The following is a 24,637-nucleotide window of genomic DNA, read 5'->3' as shown; positions in this document are numbered from 1 at the left end:
GGCGGCCTGTATTATGGTGGGAGGAAACCGGGAGGAAACCCACGACCATCTGCAGGTTGCTGGCAGACCTTCCCACATACAGGACTAAAAACAAAGACAATTTAAACAGGCTGTACACAGCAATACAGCTCAGTTTTTGCTCATTCATACAAGAAAATTTCATTGCTTGTAAGTTTAGAGAACGAGGTAAGCAGAAAACCAATGTGGATCTATTTGTACATGTGGCTGGTTTGTATGAAGTCTTTTCCTGAATTAACATGTGTGGGAATTGATAAAGTCTTGATTAAACAAACAAAAATGTCAAAATGAAAAACATGATAAACTGAACTTTGGTACAGGTACTATGCAACGTTTTGGCTAAAATATTCTAGACTGTAACATAAAATAAGAGATAAAATTAAATGAAGACACATATACATGTAGTAAGTAAATGTGCTTCAGTTAGAAGGTCAGGCTCAAGATTGATAAAATACTAGGTCAAAATTTATTTAGCAAATAGTTATCCAGATAATCTTGATCTTTTACATATCTTTTGTACTTACTATTGTATTTTAATCCTAGTTCAAATTTTTACTTCAGTCTAAGATTACTTATGATCAGGGAACAGTTAACAAGTCTGCCATAAATTAAGCAAATATATTTGATACAGATTTACATATACATCTTAAAACAATATCAACATAAAATTGACTATTAACCACCACAAAACAGAGGCAGGAAAAACAAGTGGTGAAAAAAAAGAAAAAAAAGAATCTCTTTAACATTAAAACATCTCATGCACAGTGTGACAACACTCCAACAAAATCATCCTCTTAATTCTGGAACAAAATGATGACAAGCCCAAGATGGATCAATCTCTTTTTCACCTGTAGAACACGGGCATTGCATGCACACGCTTTATGCCTACAAAACGTAAGAATGGATAACTGACAGTGAATATACAGCTTGGACCAGACTTTCTTCCACAAAAATAGTTCCCCATTCCAATCATTATTACATATACCATTAAATGCAATATATGACGAACATGTAATGATAGCTTCGTAAATGTGTCAACAACACAAAGCACTCGTCTCTGAATGACTATTAAGCATCCACTATAATAAATGAACTCATTTGGTAATGCCATTTACTGACCAGTCAACAATACATTCACAAGTGGTATATAATAACAGAATCTCTGAAAGAAACAGAATTGTTGGAGTGAGAGAGTACTTCACCATGACCACCAGATGTTTCTCTTAGAGGAAAAAAAAATTTACTTTAACATCGGGCTCCAGAATGTCTCACTGTACACAGAAGACCTGTCAATTTTGTGCATGTACATGTACCAACCAGTCATCAACAAAGCTGCTATTCATAACAAGTATCAGTTGTCAGTTGGCCTGCCTGACCAACATTATAATAGAGATATCTAATGGGCATGGGCAAATAACTCTTGCTTATACAACTCCAAAACTCATCTACACCACAATTTGAATACACATGCATGACTAAAACGAAATATCAGGTTGCTTGCACTGTGGATGCTTAATTTTAACCTGAGCATGCTACTTTGAAATATCTGATGTTAAACCATACGCACAGAATTCCAGTGTTAAATTTGATATTTCACACACTAGTCCAAATACTGCTGTTTTCACACAAGCTCAGGCCTTCATCTTTGTTTCAGAACTTGCTTCGTAATCACATCCCTTACCAAGACCAGAAGTGTGATATGCACACCTAAAATGATTCTCCCCACACTTTTGATTTCATCAGGTTTCTCTTATTAACACACCTAGACTATATTTCAGGAGTGCAGTATGTGTGGAAATGTGTTAGCACACCTCAAATTCAAAGGCTTGTGTATTGTACTGTATTTGTAAAGTAGGTGTACAAACCCAATATCTTCCGCTCATATATAATCCAGTTTAAACTAAGTTATGCTTTTGCGATCAGCAACCAATTTGGGTAAGTTTACCACCTTGAATTCTCTAGGACAGCTTGTCACACTGATATGACGTACAGTTTTAAATATGCACACATTCATACATAGCAACTTGGAATGGTGAAAATCATTAGCCATAAATAGCAACTCATACATCATTACATCAAAATTAGATCTAAAAATGAAAAAAACACTAAAATGAAAGAGTAAATATTCCTCAACAAAGACAACAAATTAGCAGCATCTACAAAAATTTGTTCCTTACGATTCAATCCGTTATCATCAAAACAAGTTTGTGCGCATAACTTTGCTAAAGTACATGAGTGGATGCTTTCTCGGAAATTATAGAATGCTGATTGTCTCTAAAACACTGTGTGCTCGCTGGATTTCAACAGCTTTATGCACAGGCCGCACATACGCTGGATGTCTGCAGATCATCTGAATTATATGCGTGCACGTAAATCTATGGGACAGAATCCCGTCTGCTGCATTGTAATTTTAAAAGCATCACGCCAAATGAAATGCTGATGTGGATTTACTCGACAGAGACATTTGCCGCTGATTCAGTTATTGTGATTATTTTACCATATGCATAGCTCCAAATTCAAAAAGTGTCAGCGTAGTGTTGTCTTTGACTATAAGAAATTCTGAACTTATTGCCATTACAAAATAGTGCATGTATTTTCTAATTAGCAGAGAAGACATTTACATGTACAGAGACTGTACATTTGACATTGATACTTGATGCAATTACTTTCTGCTATATTTAAAGAAAAAATTAACATAAACAATATTTAGTGGCTGTGGGTACAATATGGTCAAATCTCACGAGGCCATTCTGATCTTAACTGCAACAAGAATGAGTGAGTGAGTGAGTGCTGCGGGTTTAACGTCGTACTCAACAATTTTTGAGTTACACGATGACGAAAGCAAGATTGAAGAAATAATGCTTTGGAAAATACCTACAAAGACAATGCTCAGTTATCATTCTTTTATAATGAATTTCCATGTACTTGTCTGTGCCACGTGACTACTGTTTGGTGTTTAGCATGAGATTCAGCACAATATTCCTTCACACCAATAAGAAACATGAGCCAACCATGTGGTATGTGGAGAAATTGTGGTAAATTTCTTCCTGGCACACCACCAGCATAATATTTACAGCAGAGTTCAAAGCCTATCATAAGTATCTTCCTGCTACACATGTCGTCACAGGGGATCATTAATAAACCAAGAACTTTCCTCAAATAAAATTCTCTTCAAACATGGTAAAGAAATCAAGACCTTTGCTTATACAAGATTTGCCTCCCTTGTTATTCTTGTAACAGGGCTCTGCAGGGTATGAGATTTGTCTCCCCTTGTACTGAACCAAACGGTTCTTCTTACAACGATGAGATTTGACTGCAACAATGAATACTAAACACTAAATAATGTATGCATCAGTAAGTTTGGGAATAGTGTAACACATAGCTACTGAACACAAGCAGCATTTTTTACTTCCATATCTAGAGAATCTTGTAGCACACCATCATTGCACCTGTCACTCAACTTGCTCACAAAACACATGAAAAGAAGAAAATCTCAACCAACGGTTGTCCATATCTGTATTACACATGGTCTTCTTTGCACAGGTCATTTATAAAAATATTTTCACTTCGGCCAAGAATTGAGACGCCGATATGACTGGCTGAGCTCATCATGTGATGAAGAACAGTATGATCACAATGCCCATTACGACAAGCAGAATTCCGATGGCACACCACTGTCGACGATCTGAAACAGCAACAAAATGGGATTTCACAGTCAATAACTGTTGGCCCTCAATGCAAGGCAAATAAAATGCCCATCGATGACAAATTCTAGATATAATGTACGCAAATTAAAAGTAAAATACAATCTTACATAGCAGATTCAAGCATCATGTACATGTATGAGACAGCCATAAAACAAGCAGAGTTCTGGGATAAATTTCACGTAATACTAATACCTTCTTCAAAATTTACAGGGGCTGGCACATGATGAAGACAAGCCAATCAAATAATATGCATATATACATTAAAATAATATTCATGAATTTTAAGCCAGATTTTCTCACACAACTTTAAAAATTATTAAAATCTGTCAGTAATTTAGGTGGAGTAAGTTTCCAAACTGACTGTTGGCAGAATTATTGCAGATACAAGGTCAGGTACTTCACGCACTGCCTGATGTGGGATACAAAAGATTTGAGCAGGTGATCTCAGATGGGAAGAGTTACAAGACTTGGTCGCAAGTGCAGCACTTCAAAAACCTTGGTCAACAAAGGCATAAAGTCCAGTTAAAAATTTACCATTTGACATATGCATGACTTTGGCCATCTTTTTCATCACTTGGTCCATCCTTGTCTCTGTGACTTCCATCTCATGCCCAAACTCATCAAGCATCCTGCAAATACCGACACAAGACATTGGAAACTGAAAGCAAGAAATAGTTTTGATTTATTTATTTATTTATTTATTTATTCGATTGTGTTGTAATGCCGTACTCAAGATCAAGTGCTTTTCAAGGGCCAATATATATGTACCTGCACAAAACATGTTTAGATAGAATCTGTTCCCACTTTCATGAACATATGAATGAATTTTTTCATATAAAAAGAACTGCACAGATACAATTTACTTTTATTATTAATATCATCTCTGTGCATATAATCAAAAAGATAAAAGAAAAAAAAGGGGCAGAATGCAAACATCTCCAAACATTGATATTTAAAGCCGTCACAAGCAGCTCTGTAAGAGATTTTGTTCGTCCAGCCTTTCGTAAAATTCTTGACATGGGCCATTCACCTAATGGAGGCCTATAAAGTACAGGGCAACATCAACTTTTTGTGGGATCATTTTACGTCACAGCTATTATGAACTTGTGTTTGTTTGCCGTTTTCATTTCCTTGCCCAAACACCCTTGCAACAGCTAACCAGCGTTTTTCTTACCTATTTTGTTCCTCTAATTCACTGCCTATTTGTCGACTCATGCTCTTCAGCACGCTGACACTGCCTCCAATCCTGTCCAGGTTCTCGTCTTGGTCACGTATGATCAACTAGTTGGGGAAAAAGTAAGACAAATGTACACATACAAGATGAATAATGTTGGAGTCTAGTATGTATAAGCATAATGTAGTATGTCCATGTAACAAGAGCAGCTCTTCTCAATGTTTAAAGGGCTAAAACTTTATCATCATGCTGAAGATGTACTGGAAGTATCCAAAATCTTAAGAAGAAACAGCAAGAAAATTTAACTCATGAAACAGTTTAATATCCCTGTGTATTTAGTAACAAAGTTTCTCACGTAAAACCACAGGCAAACTATTCAAATCTGGGCTTAGAAAAAGCCATCTCAATTGTCAAGAACCTTCATAGCAACCCCACCCAGGAGTATCCCTGTTACTTCATTTGCTTTAGTTTAAACATTGCTTTTTAATTTATTTCAGTCATGATCCTTGAATTCATATTTATATTGCTGCCTCACAACAACACCATGCCATACACCCGACATGACACCCAACCTATTCACAGTATATTGAAACCAGGCAGACAAGTAGAAGGTGAGCAGCCATGAGATGTCATAGTTCCAAACCAAGGAAGTACCAAGATAGTCTTGGATATGAATAAACTCAAATCTGAAACCAGGTATCAGACTGAAAAAAAAGCATGTTACCAGCTGTTGTACTGACCTGTTGTTGTTGACTGGTGTCATCTATGAACCTTTGATTACCTCTCTCTACGTCATTGTCTAATCTCGTGTAGCGGTCTTGGCGTGTCGTACCATTAGCCCCAAGTAAAGACTGTGCAAAAAAAACAGATGCATGGCACTGTCAGTAGGTTTACAGGGTAAAGTTTCAGATTTCAACAAATTCCCGTGTTTATTCCATTAAGGTAAGGTACAGAGACTGTGCTGCCAACTGCAAATAATAACAACAGTTTAACCTCTATTAATAACTGTATAAAAAACTAAAAAAAGTTTTAACTTTTACATTCAGTATGACCAATTCCTCGACCTTTTTGCATATGAAAAGCAACTTACATGTACTATGCAATTTACGCACATTTTTAATTTGATTTTATTTATTTATTTATTTGATTGGTGTTTTATGCTGTACACAAGAATATTTCACTTATACGACGACGGCCAGCATTATGGTGGGAGGAAACAGGGCAGAGCCCAGGGGAACCCACGACCATCCGCAGGGTGCTGGAAGACCTTCCCACTTATGGCCAGAGTAATCTGACTTTGGGCACAGAACAACAGTCATCACAGTGGTTTGACTGTCCAGTTTCAGGGCTGCACAAAGAGTATCATTTTATTTATTCATCCCCAAAAGGGCAATCCTATATAACAATAATGCAGTGAGCATTAAACAGCCTGCCTCTATCGAAACCGAACCAGCAAAAATATGGTTATTTTTGATTCTCTCGATTCCAGCCTATCTGTATTCCTGCATCAATCTTGGGTGCACCAATACAGTGTAAAAGAACTCCTAGAGCTGCAAAAATAGGCTTTGATGCTTCTTAGAGCCTGTTCCTATTTCATTTTTGCATTTACCAAGACATGAATGAAACCATACCTGTCTTGTGTGAGCATCTTCCTTTGACTTCACAGATGGGCTGGCTATATGGTCCTTCATTTCCTGTAAATGGAAAAATACACCTGCAAATCAACTCTTTAACACTTTTAGCAGATACGGTACCCATAGGTTGAACAGCAGAAATTCTTGAATGATTTCAATTTTTTTTACTCCTTTGACCCTACAATTTGGTTCACTTTTAACTTAAACAAATGATTCAAGGATCAATAAAAACGCACTACATATACATGTTTCTTTTCTTTCATTGTTGTATTTAGGAAAAATTAAAAGAAGCAATGTAACAAACCTGAACTGTAGCCTTCATACGTTCTATAAAACTGCGACGTTCTTTTAGTTCAAAATCATCAATCTTGAACTTTTTTGGATTCTTTTCAACAATACGTGCAACAATTAAGGAAAACAAATGAACGAACTACATTACAGAACAATGATTGCAAATGCACGCAAAAAACATCATTGTCTGATTTTTTAACTCCTTTTCATATGCTCTGATTCTTCAACCTTTTCAACCGCCACTCCAACCAATATTTTAAAACATTCTGTGAGAACTATGGGATTTAGAGAAATCATTTGTACAGTTTTATGAAGCTTACATATTTAATGAAACAAACAAATTATTTTCATGATGATAATGATTGTATGCACAACTTCCACTGATGTAAGTGCTTTAGTGGTTTAAAAGGCTATTTATTTATTTATTTGATTGGTGTTTTACACCGTAATCAAGAATATTTCACTTATACGACGGCGGCCAGCATTATGGTGGGTGGAAACCGGGCACAGCCCGGGGGAAACCCACGACCATCCGACTTACGGCCGGAGAGGAAGCTAGCATGAGCTGGACTTGAACTCACAGTGACTGCATTGTTGAGGGGCTCCTGGGTCATTACGCTGCGCTAGCCCGATAACCGACTGGGCCATGGAGGCCCCACCTGGTTTAAAAGGCCGAAGATATAAAGTAATACTTATTACACAGTAAAGTTGACATTACCTCTTTGAGGTATAAATTTTTCATTAATTTGATTTGTGATTTATGCTGTAGTCTGGTGGAAACTCATAATGACAGAATCTACAATCAACAAGTGAACGCAATGGTCAATGGCTAGTCATCTTTTAGAGCAACAAATTATACTGATTTGCCAGCCAGGGACAAAATTCCTATTACACTCTTTTCCCATGGGAACAAGATCACTAAGTTCAGATGTTGTTTCTAAACTGTAAAATGAGGCTTTTTTTAATAAAGGATATCAATTGTTTCTTCTAGGTCATCCAAATCCCATTCTATGCTGCGGATGCTGTTGCGAAGTTCATTCAAGGTCCAATCGTATTCCTCTTTTGATACAGAGTTCGGGTCGTCAAGCAGTTCACACCACCGTGTGTACAGGCCTCTAGCTGTCTGAACTGCCTTTTGTACCTCGCTGAAATAAAAAAAATTCCAAAGGTTACTGAAAATGTCCTAAACTTTAACAGGACAAATGTTTCGTCGCCATTACAGTCATCTCAGAACCCATGATCATCTGCAGGTTACTGCAGACCTTCTCATCTATTCTGTGGTTGAAAAAATTGCCACATGTTGTGTATATAATTCCTGAGTTGGTATCAAAAAGGAGTGCCACTGAAAATTAACTGAGGATCATTTAAGATTCATGGGTGCTCAAATCTCCAGCTTAGGATTAACTTGTTAAGACCATGTGAGCTTGCTGAGATCATATAACCTAAGGCAAATGGTATTTCGCTTTTGCCTAAAGACCTAGTATGTTGCTTGCTAAGTTGATCCGAATTATTTTTAATAATCAATGACGAAGTTCCAGATGAAATGTTACAGTTTTATTAAACACCTAATAAATACAGATCATAATATTATTATGGAGCACTCGTCGGATTTAGCTTCACATCTGGGCCGATAAGACTATACTTTGGATGATTTCTCCAACAGTCTTAGGTGATTTCAGTTTTGTCTTGGGACAAGTTGCTCTATCACTTACATTACCTGGAGCTACATTGTATTCCACATGTAACGGCATCCCTAACCAAGAAATCAGCTGTTTTTTTAATATTGGGTAAGGATGGCAGCATTACCTGACTATCAGCAAAAATAAGCCATTTTTAGGCGAGATTTTCGCGCTAGGGCATACTGACCATATTACCATGCCATATTCTGAAGCATTAGTATTTATGATAAGAAAACTAATCAATGTTAATGAAACCACTACTGTCTTTGTCTGTGAAACTATCAGTGACAGTACGTGTTCACAATGTAGCACAATTCTAGGGACAGCCTTTAGTCTGTAAAGGCCAGCCCTAGAATTGTGTTATTCACGATGATGAGGTCAGATGAGCCATAATTACTTGTTTACAACAGTCATTATATACTACAGTAAGCCACAAAACTGGATTATAATGAAAGTGACTAGGCTCAGCTTCCCATTCGCACTCAGTGAGTATTAATTCTTTAGAAAGCCTTACATAACACCGTGTGTATTGTTTCATTGCCTTAAGTGCATTTGCACCGATGCCATTTTCTTCGCATCCCATGGGAGGGGCAGAAACAAAAGATAACATCTCAGCTCACACACTGATAATTTCTTTTGTGATCCATTAAATGTTGCGAGTATGAAAAACTGAGAAATCTGAAGATTCATAATATCCAGTGACACTACAACAATATTCATGAAAAACTGAAAACCATAGACAATTTGTCAGACGAATTCACAAGATGTGAGTGAGCGTAGACAAGTGTCATTGTTACTTACTCTTTCACGACGAAAAATGGGTCTTCTAAAGACATTTTGACGGGAAACGATCACTACGCTACCTCTTCCTACCCTCTGCCCTTTGTTTGTACCACACTTTGTCTTTTTTCACACAATATCAACCACTAAAACAGTGGTTTAAAGACATAAGACCTCCGGCAAACGACAACAAAAAAAAAAAGACAGCCATGAAACTAGTCACGTGACAGTTGACGTCACGAGGTGATTCCCGCTGAACTTCCGGGATTCCCTATAGCCAATGTACGTCATTCTTCTTGCGGCCAATCGCTGAGCACCAAAGTGCTTTTACTGTGTAAAACAACTCTATTTTTATCATTTTTTAATATAATTATATCTTCAATACTGTGTCACTGGATACTTGCCAGACGCTTTGTTGTGGTTTTTATGTGTATATTTCGATTACACTTTAGACCTGCATGAAGGCCTAAATGTACCACCATCATCAGGTGGCCATATCTACCTCTCATGGCGAAGGCTTACAACCGCCTAACTGTTCCATTGTAAAGTGGGAACGTAACAAATTTTGAGTAAAACAAATATGATTGACGCATATCGTTCCACATTTTTGGTAGATCGGCTATATGATCAGGAGAAAAACATCAGTGGATTTGTGAGCGAGGGCGGATGAAGACGGACTAGACAAAATTATTAACAACCTGTCGTACTGCAGGGCTTACGTACGGTATAGGCCACAAAAGTTTTAATAGCATTACTTCATATCTGGGATTAAAATAGATCCGTCTGTCTTGCTGGCGATCTTCTGCACAACTGCGCGTGAAATTAAAGTAGCTGTCACATTTTTACTGCATGTTTTGTTCAGGTCCTTTTTCCTTTTTACACCGATGTGACCGCGTGGTACACAGTACATGGGCCTACATGTTTATAGGCCTACCTAGGTCTGTGCTTGATGTTCGTCGTCGTTGGAAACTTAAATACAATTAGCTATACATAGGAATTCGCACCGTAACGTCTTCACAGTAGATCGATCACTGGACGTCGTAATTAAGATGATTTAAGATCTCACGTGACACCGATGTCTCGTTGACAATTTGACACACATGCTGAATCCCACGGCGACATTCACCCGGGCAAAATCATATATAGATGGAATAAGGAAGAGGAAGAAGGGATTGGAGTTAGGGGCGGCGGTGTTTTTTTTTTTTTTCAATTTCTCAGCACAAGGTCAATACATCTTTTTTCAGACTTTCTGTGTACGTCGGATATTTTATTTTACAATCATAAAAGATAGTTTTTCTGTGATAAATATCCAACTGCACCGTCTCATTGATGAAAAAAAGCACAATGCGGGACCTAAACTAGTACATATAGGCATATAGAATGACACGCATGTATGATGCCTCTGCCATTAATTCACCATGACATGATCGCATGCAAGAAGTAAAATGAGACCCTCTGAATTTTATTGAACACGACTGTTATTTGTTCATGCTTGTTTGACTGACCTAGCTGAGACTGCGATAAGGCCTCCGACGGTGCTTTATCTCAGTTTGCCACTAACTACAGTGGCCAATGTAAGCCTATGACATTGAATTTTTAACTGATTCTTTTTTCTCCACCTAAGTGAAAACAGATTGTCACCTGGTGGAAAATAGTTTTCACCTTGTTGGAAACAGTTTATAGATGGGCGGAAAGATTTTCACACGATAGTAAAAGTTCTCGCTTGTATGAAAACGTGACCACCTGGTTGAAAACAGTTTGCACACAGCCACGTTTCGGACTTTCTGGGGCCATGGACTGAAATTGGCGGAGGGAGGTCTTAGCGATCGTACTGGTGAGAGGCTCCTGGGTAGACAGCACAAAATGGCATAAATCTACCTTATTACTTATACCTATATACGTCATGTTGTTTTTTTCACTCGATTTTCACAAGTCACGAATCTTAGTAATTAACAGAAATCAGCTTAACATCCGGCAATAGATCGCACAGAAAATCTGTTTAACTCTCCACACCAGGTAGGGGATTGTCACGCAAAGACAATATTGTTTTGGTCGAAATATATACCCACGGACGCTTCGTGCTGTGCATGCATGAGCCAAGTGCAATTTAAATATTAAATTTTTTTAACCTTATTCTGCTTAAGCCATGGTGCTAGAGAGTATGTAATTAGGTACTGTTTTAGCATTTTCTTGAACAGTTAGAATAAAACACTAACTGGTGTAAATTGACAAATAGGCCGTATTTCACCTGTTATGTGTGACCATTTGCCGACTATCACACTGTCTTCGCTCCTCTGGTTTTTCTCTCTGTGCCGTACGTTTTAATTATTTTGAAGAAATTATACTGTCCAGGTTTGTATGAGCAACACATTGCTGAACGATACGATCATACGATTGTGCGATACGAAGTTCGACAACTGTGCACGTGCTGCCCTATATTGTTTTGTGACATTGTACTGTGGTGTCAGTTCAACGTGTGTTTATTCATTAGACAGTTGATTTATTTATTTAGTTAGTTGAATGGCGTTTTACGCCGTACTCAAGAATATTCCACTTATACGACGGCGGCCAGCATTATGGTGGATGGAAACCGGACACAGCCCGGGGGAAACCCACGACCATCCATAGGTTGCTGCAGACCTTCCCACGTACGACCGGAGAGGAAGACAGCATGAGCTGGACTTGAACTCAGAGCAACCGCATTGGGGAGAGACTACTGGGTCAATACGCTGCGCTAGCGCGCAAACCCACTGAGCCACGGAGGCCCCCATTGGACAACTGAAGACACTCTACCACTGACAACGTCCGTGCATTGCAAGATTATTTTACTTGTTTGTTTTGCAAATAAATTATATACAAAATACATATAATGAACTACATGCATGTCTGGACAATTACATGCTTGCGTCAGCGATGAGGCACGGAATTATGGCTAAATAATACAGAAATGCCACGAGTAATCCTAGACCAGTGACGTCTAAAATATTGCATTTAACATCATTGCATACTTTTTTTTTTTTTTTTTTGGCCTAATTCTGCTGAAGCCATGGTGGTAGCGGGAGTGTAATTTGCTACTTTTTAAGCATTTTCATGAACAAGAGGCCGTATTTCACCGGTTACATGTGACCATTTGCCAGCTGTTACACTGTCATCGCTGCTCTGGTTGAACTCTCTATGTTGTACGTCTTTAAGGTGGCGTTAAAGTGAAAGAAAGATAAAATATGAAGTAAGCGTCGTCATACAGACAACTTAAAACTATGCACAAATATACTTTCAATTATTTGTTCAGATTTTTGTGAAGACAGTTAAAGCCGTTTAAACTTTTGAATTCTAAGGTGGGCTTTATGGACCATATTATCAGAGTTTAGGAACTCTGTTGTCACAGGAAGTGTTTCCAACCTAAATCACGACGCCGAATATTGTAATAACTCTTTTAACCCAGGAGTAAAAGATTACTGAAATACTGAAACTACTGAAATTCCTTCTGGTGACCATCAGGAAAAAAGGTGATGTCACGTCAGAGTTCCTAAATACCGTCATTATGGCCCATAAAGCCCACCAAAGAATTCAAATATTTGAACGCCTTCCAACACTCTTAAAAAAATCTGAAAAAAAAAAAAATTTGTGAAAGTATTTTTAAACATAGTTTTCAGTTGTCTTTATGATGAACCTTACTTCATATTTTAGTTTCCTTTACTTAAACCACAAACATTTATTAATTCACTCTGCCTTAGCCGTTCATAAAGCAAAGAAAAAAAACATGTTTAATTGAATATGGCAAAACTGTTATATACAAGTTTTTACTCATAATCTGTTTATCATATAATTATATAGACGTTAAACTTGGTTCTTTGGTATCTACACTAGTTATGCACAGTAATAACTGCAGACTGTTACAAAAAATATACATTTTATGGTGAACATCTTTGATGAAATATTCACTGTTTACTGGAAATCTACATTGGTTTTTACATAAGCAGTTTGTTTGATGTGCGAAAAATATTCAAAGTTGGGATATATTCATAGAGTCACAAGGATATTACAACTATGTCTGACAGAATGTAAAACAATGAACACAGTACAATACAGATACATTAATTAATGATGTCCGGCATGGAAAATGGAGTGAATAAAACACAATGGGATATTACGTTTTGAACATTTTTTTATGAATATCTCAGCGAGTCTGTAATCACATCCATGGCCCCCAGGCACCATCATTGAATACTGGGTCACTATGGGGGTCCGCCGGTGGATAGAACACCGGAACTGACGTCAAATGATGAGCAGCCAATCGTTCCAGCATGTGGCGGACTTTACCTGGATATCGACGAGAGTAATCTCGCTTCTCCATGGGGTCTCGTGCGACGTTAAAGAGCCATACATTTTGATCCTCCGGATAAGATACAATCGCTGAGGGTCCACGATATCCTGCGTGTGGAGAAAATGAAACTGAAAAGTTCATTTTTTTATGAAAAGTAAAATCAAAGATAAAAAGTTTATGGTCAATTTGTAACTTTGCTTTCCTGTAAATTTAAAATCTGATATAATATAAAATGACTTATGTGGTTGAAACCATATGGCTGACCTTCCTGTGAAGGTCATATTTAATTATTTAATGCCTGCCCACGTACACCAACTTCGCCAATAGCATATGTAAACCATGAAGTCAAAATGTTCACAATGCTTTTTCCCATATACACGTCCATGCATGTCAAAAATGAGTGGAAAGGCCTGCAACCTGCGGATGGTCGTGGGTTTCCCCCGGGCTCTGCCCTGTTTCCTCCCACCATAATGCTGGCCGCCGTCGAAGATGTTTAATATTCTTGAGTACGGCGTAAAACATCAATCAAATGAATAAATAAATATATCCATGTCAATACTTGTGAAATGCTTTCCATTAAAAAGATTATTAAAATAAAAAAAATTTTGCAAAATAAAACTTGATTACGGAACCTGGATAGCCTGTAATCAGTTTCCATGGGCCGATACGAATACTGGATTTGATTCGGCTATCAAAGGTATCTTTCCAAACCCTCCGTCCTGTAAGCGGACCAAGCGGGTTTATGTTGTGCAAAATCTCCTTCCTGGGACTTCGTCCTCCAGTGCTGGGAAAGAGAGAAATGTTCAGCTTTGTAAGACCCTCTGACTATGGGCGGTGGGTGCTACAGTGTTGAACATCGCGACCCATGTAGTATGCTCTTAATTTGCATTTCTGGCATCGTTGAAAGCGATCGACTGTAGTAGCTGTGCGTAACTGTACGATCATGTTTTACATTACACAACAATCATTGGATATAACTGGAGATAATTCATTTACTAATCTATATCAAACTCCTTTAAGGCAACCTGAAGCGGTTTGCCAGTTGAATTTGTATCTTACGGCTCCATAAGGTTGCATAATTCTCTTGTAAGTAACAATAGGCAGAGCGTCCAGAATCTCTGTCACTCTGCTTCACGATTGTGCCTTAAACCCGGGGCTAGGGGAAGTATATTGATCGTGTTGAATTTGGTTATATGAACAGTTGCAATCAAAGCGCAACTGAGATACCTATTTTACTACAGACAACTTATTTGCTAGCATGGTGCATGAGCAAAGGTACACGGATACTGATTTCACTCATTCCCCTAGAACATGCCTTGCACTTTTCCTACATCACTGAAAACTGTTTGCATAATTCCGTCCAAATTTCGTACTTAATATACTTTCTTCGTTCTTTGGTGCTTTGTGTTAGACGTCGTTTTGGGAATTTACTTTATGATTGTAGAACTGGAAAGTCCATGTTGGTTGACAGCTTGTATGTGAATGTCTGTTTCGACGCATAGATTGGGAATGCTTGGATTTAAAAATACAATTCTGAAAGGCATAACTTAACGCTCGACTTCTGTCAACTAAATTAACTCCAATAAATGGAATCAAAGCTTCAAGTACAACACTAGTATACTATTCGTAAACCAAACAAGGGCGTTTCAAGTCGATAAACACAAGACTGATTACCTTCACAACACCCGTTCTCAAAGAAAATATGTAAGAAAAAATATATTGATTGTCAATAAAGCAGTCAGTAAGCAAGGAAAACAGTAATGTTCATAAAAGCATCATGTTGATGTAATAGACATGAATGCTAACACAGCCCTTATAGCCCCGGGTATAATGCAATTAGACACAGCTGTATGACACAAATAGTCAGAGATCCTGAATGTTCTGTTCATATTTGCCAAAAAGAGCGTATACCCACTGTAAAATTCTAGAAACTGAGAATGAAAGCGTTTTGACGCAGTATACTTGACACACTAGTTTTTGAACTCGCGGTATATAATCATGATTTGCTGTTTTGGGCAGACTTCACTGAAACCACCGGTCCTCGTATCGGTCCAATAGGCCTAGTTATAATATTATATATGTGTATATAAAGAAGGGCAAGGTCGGAAATAATGTTTTGCCGATTTTAGAAATCAATCATTTCTCCGTTATACATGTGGTTTTACACTTATCTGTATTTCGCGGTGTTATGTCAGTCTCATGCAGCCAGTAGTTTTTCGAAAATATCCATAATGTGGACAGAATCCATGAAAACGTCAACACGTAGATTAGTGATTTATTTGGACACAGTACCATTCTTTTCTGTCTACTCTATCCCATAATATCACCTATGTCATACTCTGGGATTGAATAGACACTCACAAATGACAATGGCGCTCTGTCCAGAAAAATCCTAGTGCTGACGTTTTGATGGATTCTGTCCAAATTGTAAGTACAGATGAGACTAAAGAAGAAATGACGGAAACTAACGAAGAAATGCTTTATTTCCTAAAATCGGCAAAACTTTGCTTCCGACCTTGTCCTTCTTTATTTATACAGTACGCATTACATTTCCACCATACTGTCCGTTGAAGATTTTTACCGGTAGTATTTCATACGTGGGGTTTTAGGCTTGCAGATTTAGAGATCGTTCCTGAGTACCAATGTACAAGTTAACAGCAAAATTAACTAGAGGCCTACCTCTGATGTGAAATGTATACTCACGATATGCTATTCCAGACATCGTAACCGTCTAGTGCGGCCGTGCCGTTAAGTGTACCATTCGCTAGATTCACCAGCGTCGGGAACCAGTCCGAGACGTGAAGGAGGCCCCTGTGGGTGGTTCCTCTGTTCTGGAGAAAGCGACTTGTGACAAATCCCACTCCCTTGATGGACCCCTCCCATAGCGACCCCTTCCCACCAGTTAATGGGAGATTACTCCCGATACCAGGGCTTCCTCCATTATCTGAGAAAATGGTACCAATAATGGATTTTCAGACGAAATCAAATACCTTCACGACTTAAGGCCAACGCATATTGTGTGCGATATGCATGTATATTTGATTTCCTAAATATACAGGTCATGAGTTTTGCCTTTTTAGAAACTTTATTGTATATTTGGCAATAAAGTTGTGCTCACAATTTCGTTGCTCCATGATTAATATTTGTTAGGACCGTAATTACTTTGCTATGAAGTAAAGTAATCAAAACCTATTGCTTTCAAAAGCATGCCAACGGTTGTAAAAGCCTTGCACGATTTCAAAATTCAGTTCGTTTAGTTAAATCCCAACAATACTTGGCTCCGGCACATGAAATACTTAAAATTTGGCAACATTCAGTTGGGTTGAAGTAAATTCTCTTATTGTAAGAGGACAAACGCTAGGTTTGAAAGGCTACAAACAACAGACCTGTAGAGAATATCAACACTGTGTCTCTCCATAACCCCGTGTTCCTGAAAGCGGACACGATCCTTCCTACTGCGTCATCCATCGCTGACGTCATACCTGCAGAACAGAGCCGTCTGCATATTCAGATAAAGCATTGGAACAGACAGTCAGAACAAATCTTTGACTGAAATAAAGTTTACGTCAAGAGATTAAACTTAAGCAGTTGCAAATGACCATATGAATGCTTTCACACTCCCATACATATGTATAGTTTTGCATTGCTAAAGCTCTATTCATATGCATGAAAATTGGGAATTTTACTGCCTGAACTTGTCTTGGGATTGCTTTCAAACCATAATATTTGCAAGAGACTTGTCAGACCTGCATAAAGTCGCCTTTTCCAGTTGGAGATGTTCCAGTACATGGCCTCGTATTTGTCGGGCACTTGCAGAGGGGAGTGGACGGCCTGGTACGACACGAGCAGGAACAGCGGCTGGAAACACAAAAAATACACAATATATAGTGGCTGGAAACCCGTAAATGGCACACTGTATATATATCAGCTGCAAACACCAAAATTACACAGTACATAGTGGTTGAAAATTTACACATGACACAGCATCTAAAGTGGCTGCAAACACGCTAAAGGCACAGCACATGCAGTGGCTGGAAACACAAAAACTACACACTCTATACTGTCTGCAAACACGTAAATAATGACACAGTGCATATATAACGGCTGCAAACACCAAAATTACACGGTATATGGTCATTGCAAACACGCAAATGACACAGCACATTTAGTCGCTGTAAACACACAAATGACACAGTACACATTGTGGCTGTAAAGAAACAAATTACACAGCACATATAGTCGCTGTAAACACACAAATCACACAGCACACATTGTGGCTGTGAAGAAACAAATTACACACCACATATAGTCGCTGTGAACACGCAAATTACACAGCACATATAGTGGCTGCAAACACATAAAAGACGCAGCACACATAGTCGCTGCAAACACACGAATGACACAGTACATATAATGGCTGTAAACCCGCAAATTATACAGCGCATATATTGGCTGCAAACACACAAATGACACAGCACATATAGTGGCTGTAAACACGCTAATTGCACAGCACACATAGTGGCTGTAAACACACCAATTACACACCACACATTGTGGCTGTAAACACACAAATGACACAGCACACATTGTGGCTGCAAACACATAAATGACAAACCTCATACAGTTGCTGCAAACACGCAAATTACACAGCACATATTGTAAATGCAAACACGTAGATGGCACCTAGCACATAAGGTGACTGTTTTGGAGCCTGGGTGTCTCAGGCCATGGCTCGGTGTATTCAACCTTAATTTAAGCCACCGAAATGTAAACAAACGTAGTTATAATATTAAATGGTGTAAAACTCTATGTAACAGATACCTTCTCAGGGTCATGTGCGTATATAATATCCACAGCTCTTTTTGTGATCAAGCTGGTGGAATATCTGCCGGCCGCCTGCCGGGCTACCGTGAAGTTGTCCCCTTTGTGGTCATGAAAGTCGTATCCGCAGATGTTCGTGAAGTCTGTGCATTTGACGTGACTGTAGTGGTCACAACTTCCCCCCAGGATACCTGTGGAAGAACAACACATACAGGACAGCCATGACACGGGGCCTTTCCATGGGTTGGTTTTGTGAAATTCTTGCATTTAAGCCTGGTTCTCATATACACCGCCGGTTCCGTGAGAACCAGGCTATAGAGACTAATCCCTCCACCGATATCATAGGAGAGGCAAATCACATCTGTCGCCGCTTTGTCTCGTGGAAACCTGGTATCAGAGACTACTACCAGAGCAGTAAAACGCCAAAGCTCAACAATGGCATCAGAAAATGGACCGTTTGGTGGGTTTGTCTTGAACCTTGCAAGTGGGCTGTCTTGTGAAACACTGACCTGAAGCTACTACTCCCGGGCTTCTCTCATACGTGATTCTGGTCTTCAGAGACTATGCTGCCGTATAAAACGCTTGTGCCAGTTGAGGGGTATGCTGCTAAAAATGACTGTGGCGCCAAGACATTGTCGGTCATTGAAGAACACATGCTTGAACGAGTCTTTGTTTGTAATGTTTTGTGGCACTTCAACGTAAACTGCACGATCAAGACGTCTGAACAAGCATTCGTATACAAACCCGTCAACTAAAGTGAACGTCACACTCGAGACCAATTTCCAAAACAACGTAAAACACAAACCAGCAATGTGAAAAAACTAATAAAGTATATTAAGTAAGAAAATAGGACGGATTAGGAGAGTAAGTAGTTCCGAAGTAAGAACTGGCTAATTTCTTTTTGTCTTGGAAGATCTTCGAACATCAACCCCCAGCCCTCACTCTATACCCAAAAAGGCTGACGTTTTGGGCCGCAGTCGAGGATTTTTTACCTTATATATGGAGGCAACCAACAGATTATGGTAAACTACCGAACCAAGGTTCTTTGACGAACCAGCCGTTGGTGTGAAAGATCACTTAAGAACCTAAGTTTTCGTTTTGGTCACATGCCTCCAAATGTGAGTCTGTCTGTAGTTTTACAGTATCATTTGTGAGATATTAGCAATTTAAGTTTAGCTTTGGGGCGCTCATGCATGGGGTATATATATTTATATGCAGATTTTTACCCTGACCAATTAAGAAAACGTTACAGACGACGAACCATAAAATGAGTCGAATCCTCGACTGGTGGGAAGATATGCGTTCCTGTAGAATCCCAGATGCCATTTCCCGGTCAGGTGAGTGGAGTACCCTGCCTCCCGGAGCTTGTCCGCCAGGGTAGGGCTGTCCAGGGGTAACCCCGTGGGCTGGGTGTTGGAGAACTTACCATGTTGAAGACCCGTATGGATCTACAATATAATTAAGGATATATATCAATCATAAATAAAACAAAATTCACATTGGACGCAAAAGCATTTTCGCAAGGAGATGCAATGTTCTCACTATAAGGATATTCTGTTGCTAACATCGCTTTCCGGTTTTTGCCCAGAAATCTGTTAAATTGAATGCACAAATTATATATGTGCATACTTCATAGAAATTCTGCAGACCGGGTAATGCATTCAACACATGAACAAACATCAACCGGACATTTTTTCAGATTAAATTTTTTTTGACCGATTACAGACTGATAACATTTTCCCCGCCCGCGAATCAGCTGCATGGTTAAAGAGTTGGTTACAAGAAATCAGAATGCCGCATATTATGCGGAGAGGCTGACATGACTTAGTCTCACAAATAGCAGCAGCTGTTTCAAAACGACACGCGGGAAAACTATCATTCATCACAAAAATGGTCTATCAAAAGTGGTGAACATTCGCCAGTGTGATAACTGATATCTAGACATTCTCAGACCGTGAAATGAAGATACTAATTGGTATTGTACATCACTCAATTTTATTTCCTTCATTATGTAAGTACTAGCAGTGAACTCGTATAACACTTTATTTGAACAGAAGGATAAACTACCCCAAAGAAAATAGAATCCTAAGCAATCTACACTTGCACTATACATGTTCAGAAAATCTATTCTCTGGTTCCGCCTGTGAAATAAATATTTGACAATGAAATGAATATTCTCTGAGCTCCCAATTCGCTGCATGGTTTTTCACTTGGAAGGGTAATACGTCCTAACGTGGCTCACATTCACCTGAAATTTACACAGAAACTCAGTGAAGTTTTTAATCCGGTTTTTTCATGAAATGAACCATTTATTTAACCGTTCACTTACCTGATACCTACCGCTAAGAAGCTGGCTCCGTGTCGGAGTACATAACGGCTGCACGTAATAGTTCTCAAGTTTGACGCCATTCTGAGCCAGCCTGTCAATCACTGGCGTCTGAATCTCGGAGCCATGGTAACCCACGTCGCCGTAACCCAAATCATCCACTAGAATGAACAGGATGTGTGGTGTCGCTGGAGCCTTGGTGGGGTCACGCGACGGAGGAAGATATGCCCGTGAGCACGTTCTGGCAAATGCAATCTGATCGATCAGCAAAAGGATAACCGATACAAATGCAGATGCCATCTCAAAAAACCCGACTTTCATTTCCCCTAAACATATAATTACACCAGGAACGTATACATCTGTTGCTGATAGTAAAAGCCATCTGAAAAAAAAAAACCGAAAATACAGAAGAGCCAAATAGCTTTCCTTGTGGGTTTCCTTCAACCACAATGCTGGTCGCCGTCTTATATAAGTGAAATATTCTTGAGTGCGGTGTAAATTTCCAATCAAATAAATTAAATAAATAAATAGCTTCCCCACATTTTTTAATAATTTCCCGCGAAACTTTCTTTGATATAACTTCTTTTTGGGGAGGGGGGTTGTGCTAATCAATCTATTTAAGGTAGACATTTCTGAGGTGGCATAAAAAATACAAACGTAAAACAAGACATGCATTATTGTGAACTACTGCACTTTTGGTCCTTCGGTCTTAGTCCACTGATTGTTATGTCGATCTATTGTGTACAAAGGGTAGTGATAAGAACTGTCCAACCTTAGAGAACGCACAGGTTTTGATGATATATGGATTATAGCGCACTTCTAGTCATGCTGAGACTGGACAACAGGCTGTTTTAACTGATAGGGCTAATAGAAGGACCTTTAAAAATGCACGATGACATCCAGGAAGAATAGGTTATAGGTTACATATACCATCATATCTCTCAGAATTCTAGAAATGTGATGATTTAATTCTACACTGCACAAGGGAAAACGCGCAATTAAGTAGAAACGTAGGTTATGTGCAGTTATAAATTATTTGTGTTTAATGCTGTACTCAAGACTTTTTCAACATATAGAGGACAGCGGTCATATGGGCTGGTTCATGGGCGAAGCAAACCAGTTAGGTTAACCACCGCCCGTCATTGGTCAGTGTCCTGTCAACTGAGACGAGACTAACAGGTGTTGAGGATTACTTGAAGGTTCTGAAAGTTAACTATACAACAGATAAAGAATGGGTTCCTTATTTAAATAAGAAATGGAACACCTTTTTCCGCGCAGTGGCGAATCGGGTCCAAGCTGGATTGAATTTTTTTTTCTTTTTTGCAAGACAGAAGCGCTACGTATAACCAGTTTGCCCGCATAATTTCATCATAAATACCCGAAATAAGAAACAACAACATGTACATTTTGGGCTCGAATTCTTGAAATTCTTGGAACTGGACTCAAACACTTTTAATTAATTCTCCAGCGATATTCGAGCTCTACATCGATATACCATCTATGGACACCTTACACCCCACTAAGACTCGACTTGTCCATTCCATTATCGGATAAATATCTCAATCTAGATTAACACATTTTCTCAGTATGGGGGTGATATTCCTGCGGTTTTTGTTGAAGCAGAAACGGGAAGCTGGCACTTATTTATATAAATACATGCCCATTCACACAGAACCTTTCGGAAATTACAAGGTCATGAGGTATACATGGGCTCTTATATAGAGATAATAGCTTGAAACGCATCTGTGGCGGTGTATAGACACACAATATATATACTGTACAACCGAACTTCAACAGGATGACAGCATGGACATGAGTCAACATGCACTTTTTACCAAAAGGTACATATAAAGTGGAATTCAGCTCTAAAAAGTGCACCGTTTACACACAACGCCCTATACTTGAAATTAATTTGTTTTTTTAAAGGGTGCATGCATGTGTGCAAAGCATGTCACAGGAATGAATCGTGTTTGTGTTGCATGCACGTTTAGACTGAAAGCTTATTTTCTGTATAGGTTTGTATTTACACGCTTGCACTCAGTGTGTCTGCGCTTGCGCATGCGCCTGCATGGTAAAGCAAATGCTCTTACTCTATGCAGAAGATGGCCTACCGCCATGTACCATCCATAGGCCTATTTTGTCCACAAAGCGACAAAAATAAACGTTGTCCACAAATGGCCAAAATCAAACCGTCGGAATAAAACTATAAACAGGAACTAATAAACAGACCTACTAGCAAAACAAGTTGATTGTCATATGGTACAATCGATATAATACTCTGCTAAAATTAATCTGCTGTAAACTTGATATAACAATATTTTTTTCCAGTGATGCGTGAAAAGATCATGTGATTGTAGCAAAATAAGATGCTACATGGACAACCCAGTACTCCGTTAAACCAACAAACGTATTCAGTTGTAATAACAGGCCATAAATCATCTGTCATTTAGAATATAATAGTTTGTAGCAATAACTCATTTCCGTCTACCATGATTCAGACAACATAGTATTCTGTCTCCGGTCCAGTACTATACGTGGGAGGGTCTACCAGCATCTTATCGTGGTCGTGGGTTTGCCCACCCCTACACCTCTGCCCGCCCCAATAATCCTGGCCGCCGTCTTGAGTACACCAACCTCCAAAGTACCAATCAAATAAATAAATAAACAGTATTCTGTCAATTTAACAGATTAGATTTATGTATCTGAATGACCGAAGTTAACGTCGCGTGTGCATTACAGAGCACGTACTTTTATTTTGTTGAATAATCTGCCGGCAGTATACTGAATACAACAAATCGCATTCTCCTTGTACACGTGGCTTATGTGACTTGTCTTTCATACTCTTGTCACTGCGTTCATTCAACTTACACAATATTCTCAAATCAAGCATAATGATAAATCCATGTAAAGTTTCGAAAATATTGGTATATTACTTACCACTGCTTTTCCCTCGAAACACGGCGTAACATGAACACATACAGCTCTGTATAGTCACTTCAAACTAGTTTCCGCAACTCAGAGTCAGTTCATACTAGTTTCTGCAACCCAGCGTCCCATGGCAACAGACCAGTGCACACACATATTTTGGTTCTTGTCAGCCAGACAATGGCATCTGGGTGGCTGGTACTTTACCAGGGTCACGGGTCGCAGACGGTCATGACACTTACCACAGTCTGTAATCCATTGCCAAACAGATGGTGACAGTATGTCATCTTTCGACAGAGACCAGTACCGTAATATTCCAAAACTTTCATAATATAAGTATGCTTAGGGTATAACGTTCTACTTCTTTTTTTCCTTCACCGTCGCCAATAATGTGGTATACGACTTAACAATTTTCAGTCAAAAGAAGACGAGGGGTCATTCCATATATATACATATACTGTGTGTTCTTGTGGCAGGGCGACTCCATGCCGCCAATGTGCTGTCGCCACTAAAGTATATGCCGGAGACACCAGACATGACACCCATATCACCCAGTCACATTATGCTGACACCGAGACAACCAGTTATGGTTTATTCGCTCTAACTTCTCAAAGCGAGGAAGCAACAAGTACCATTTTTAAAGTCTTTGGTATGACCCGTCCCGTGTTTGATCTCAGGTCTCGATCCAGCTATCGAGGTCGAACGACCTAACCATTATAGGCCTTTCATTTTTCTTATATCAGTCATTGCTAGACATTAGCAGACCTAAATATGCCACAAGTAATAAATCCGTCAGTTTGATTGAGGGTAGTCTTCACAAAAAACCAATTGCCATAGTTTTTATTCTAAGTGGACCACAAATGTGACACGTTTATACGTTGTATACGTCACACGTTGGAAAGTCAGTAAGTAACCAAAGGTCGGTTTCCTCCGCCCACAAAACAGGTCAACAAGAAAA

At 38.9% G+C, this 24,637-nt stretch overlaps 2 protein-coding genes across 3 annotated transcripts; both read right to left on the bottom strand.

Moving 5' to 3' along the window:
- Nucleotides 1-2,793: 2,793 nt before the first annotated feature.
- LOC135480332 (syntaxin-6-like) lies at nucleotides 2,794-9,452 on the bottom strand. Of its 2 annotated transcripts, none has more exons than XM_064760155.1 (8): nucleotides 9,305-9,452; nucleotides 7,800-7,969; nucleotides 6,838-6,932; nucleotides 6,531-6,593; nucleotides 5,640-5,750; nucleotides 4,900-5,006; nucleotides 4,260-4,383; nucleotides 2,794-3,703 (listed from the first exon to the last, which is right to left on the bottom strand). In XM_064760155.1, exons 1-7 carry the CDS (start codon nucleotides 9,337-9,339, stop codon nucleotides 4,296-4,298), a joined length of 669 nt encoding a protein of 222 aa, XP_064616225.1. In that variant the 5' UTR covers nucleotides 9,340-9,452; the 3' UTR covers nucleotides 2,794-3,703; nucleotides 4,260-4,295. The 2 variants fall into 2 exon arrangements, with proteins under 2 accessions (XP_064616225.1, XP_064616224.1); XM_064760154.1 differs by having other exon boundaries at nucleotides 4,260-4,354.
- Nucleotides 9,453-13,067: 3,615 nt separating this feature from the next.
- On the bottom strand, nucleotides 13,068-23,782 carry LOC135480927 (arylsulfatase J-like). The gene is made up of 9 exons (XM_064760858.1): nucleotides 23,692-23,782; nucleotides 20,758-21,136; nucleotides 19,690-19,876; nucleotides 18,429-18,619; nucleotides 17,354-17,465; nucleotides 16,994-17,089; nucleotides 16,311-16,551; nucleotides 14,240-14,391; nucleotides 13,068-13,714 (listed from the first exon to the last, which is right to left on the bottom strand). The coding sequence occupies exons 2-9, from the start codon at nucleotides 21,073-21,075 to the stop codon at nucleotides 13,476-13,478; spliced, it is 1,536 nt and encodes a 511-aa protein (XP_064616928.1). The 5' UTR covers nucleotides 21,076-21,136; nucleotides 23,692-23,782; the 3' UTR covers nucleotides 13,068-13,475.
- Between the last annotated feature and the right edge of the window lie 855 nt (nucleotides 23,783-24,637).

This window comes from Liolophura sinensis, chromosome 13 (genome assembly GCF_032854445.1).
Source record: "Liolophura sinensis isolate JHLJ2023 chromosome 13, CUHK_Ljap_v2, whole genome shotgun sequence".
NCBI classification, from domain to species: domain Eukaryota; kingdom Metazoa; phylum Mollusca; class Polyplacophora; order Chitonida; family Chitonidae; genus Liolophura; species Liolophura sinensis.
This window is presented reverse-complemented; position numbering and strand designations above follow the sequence as displayed.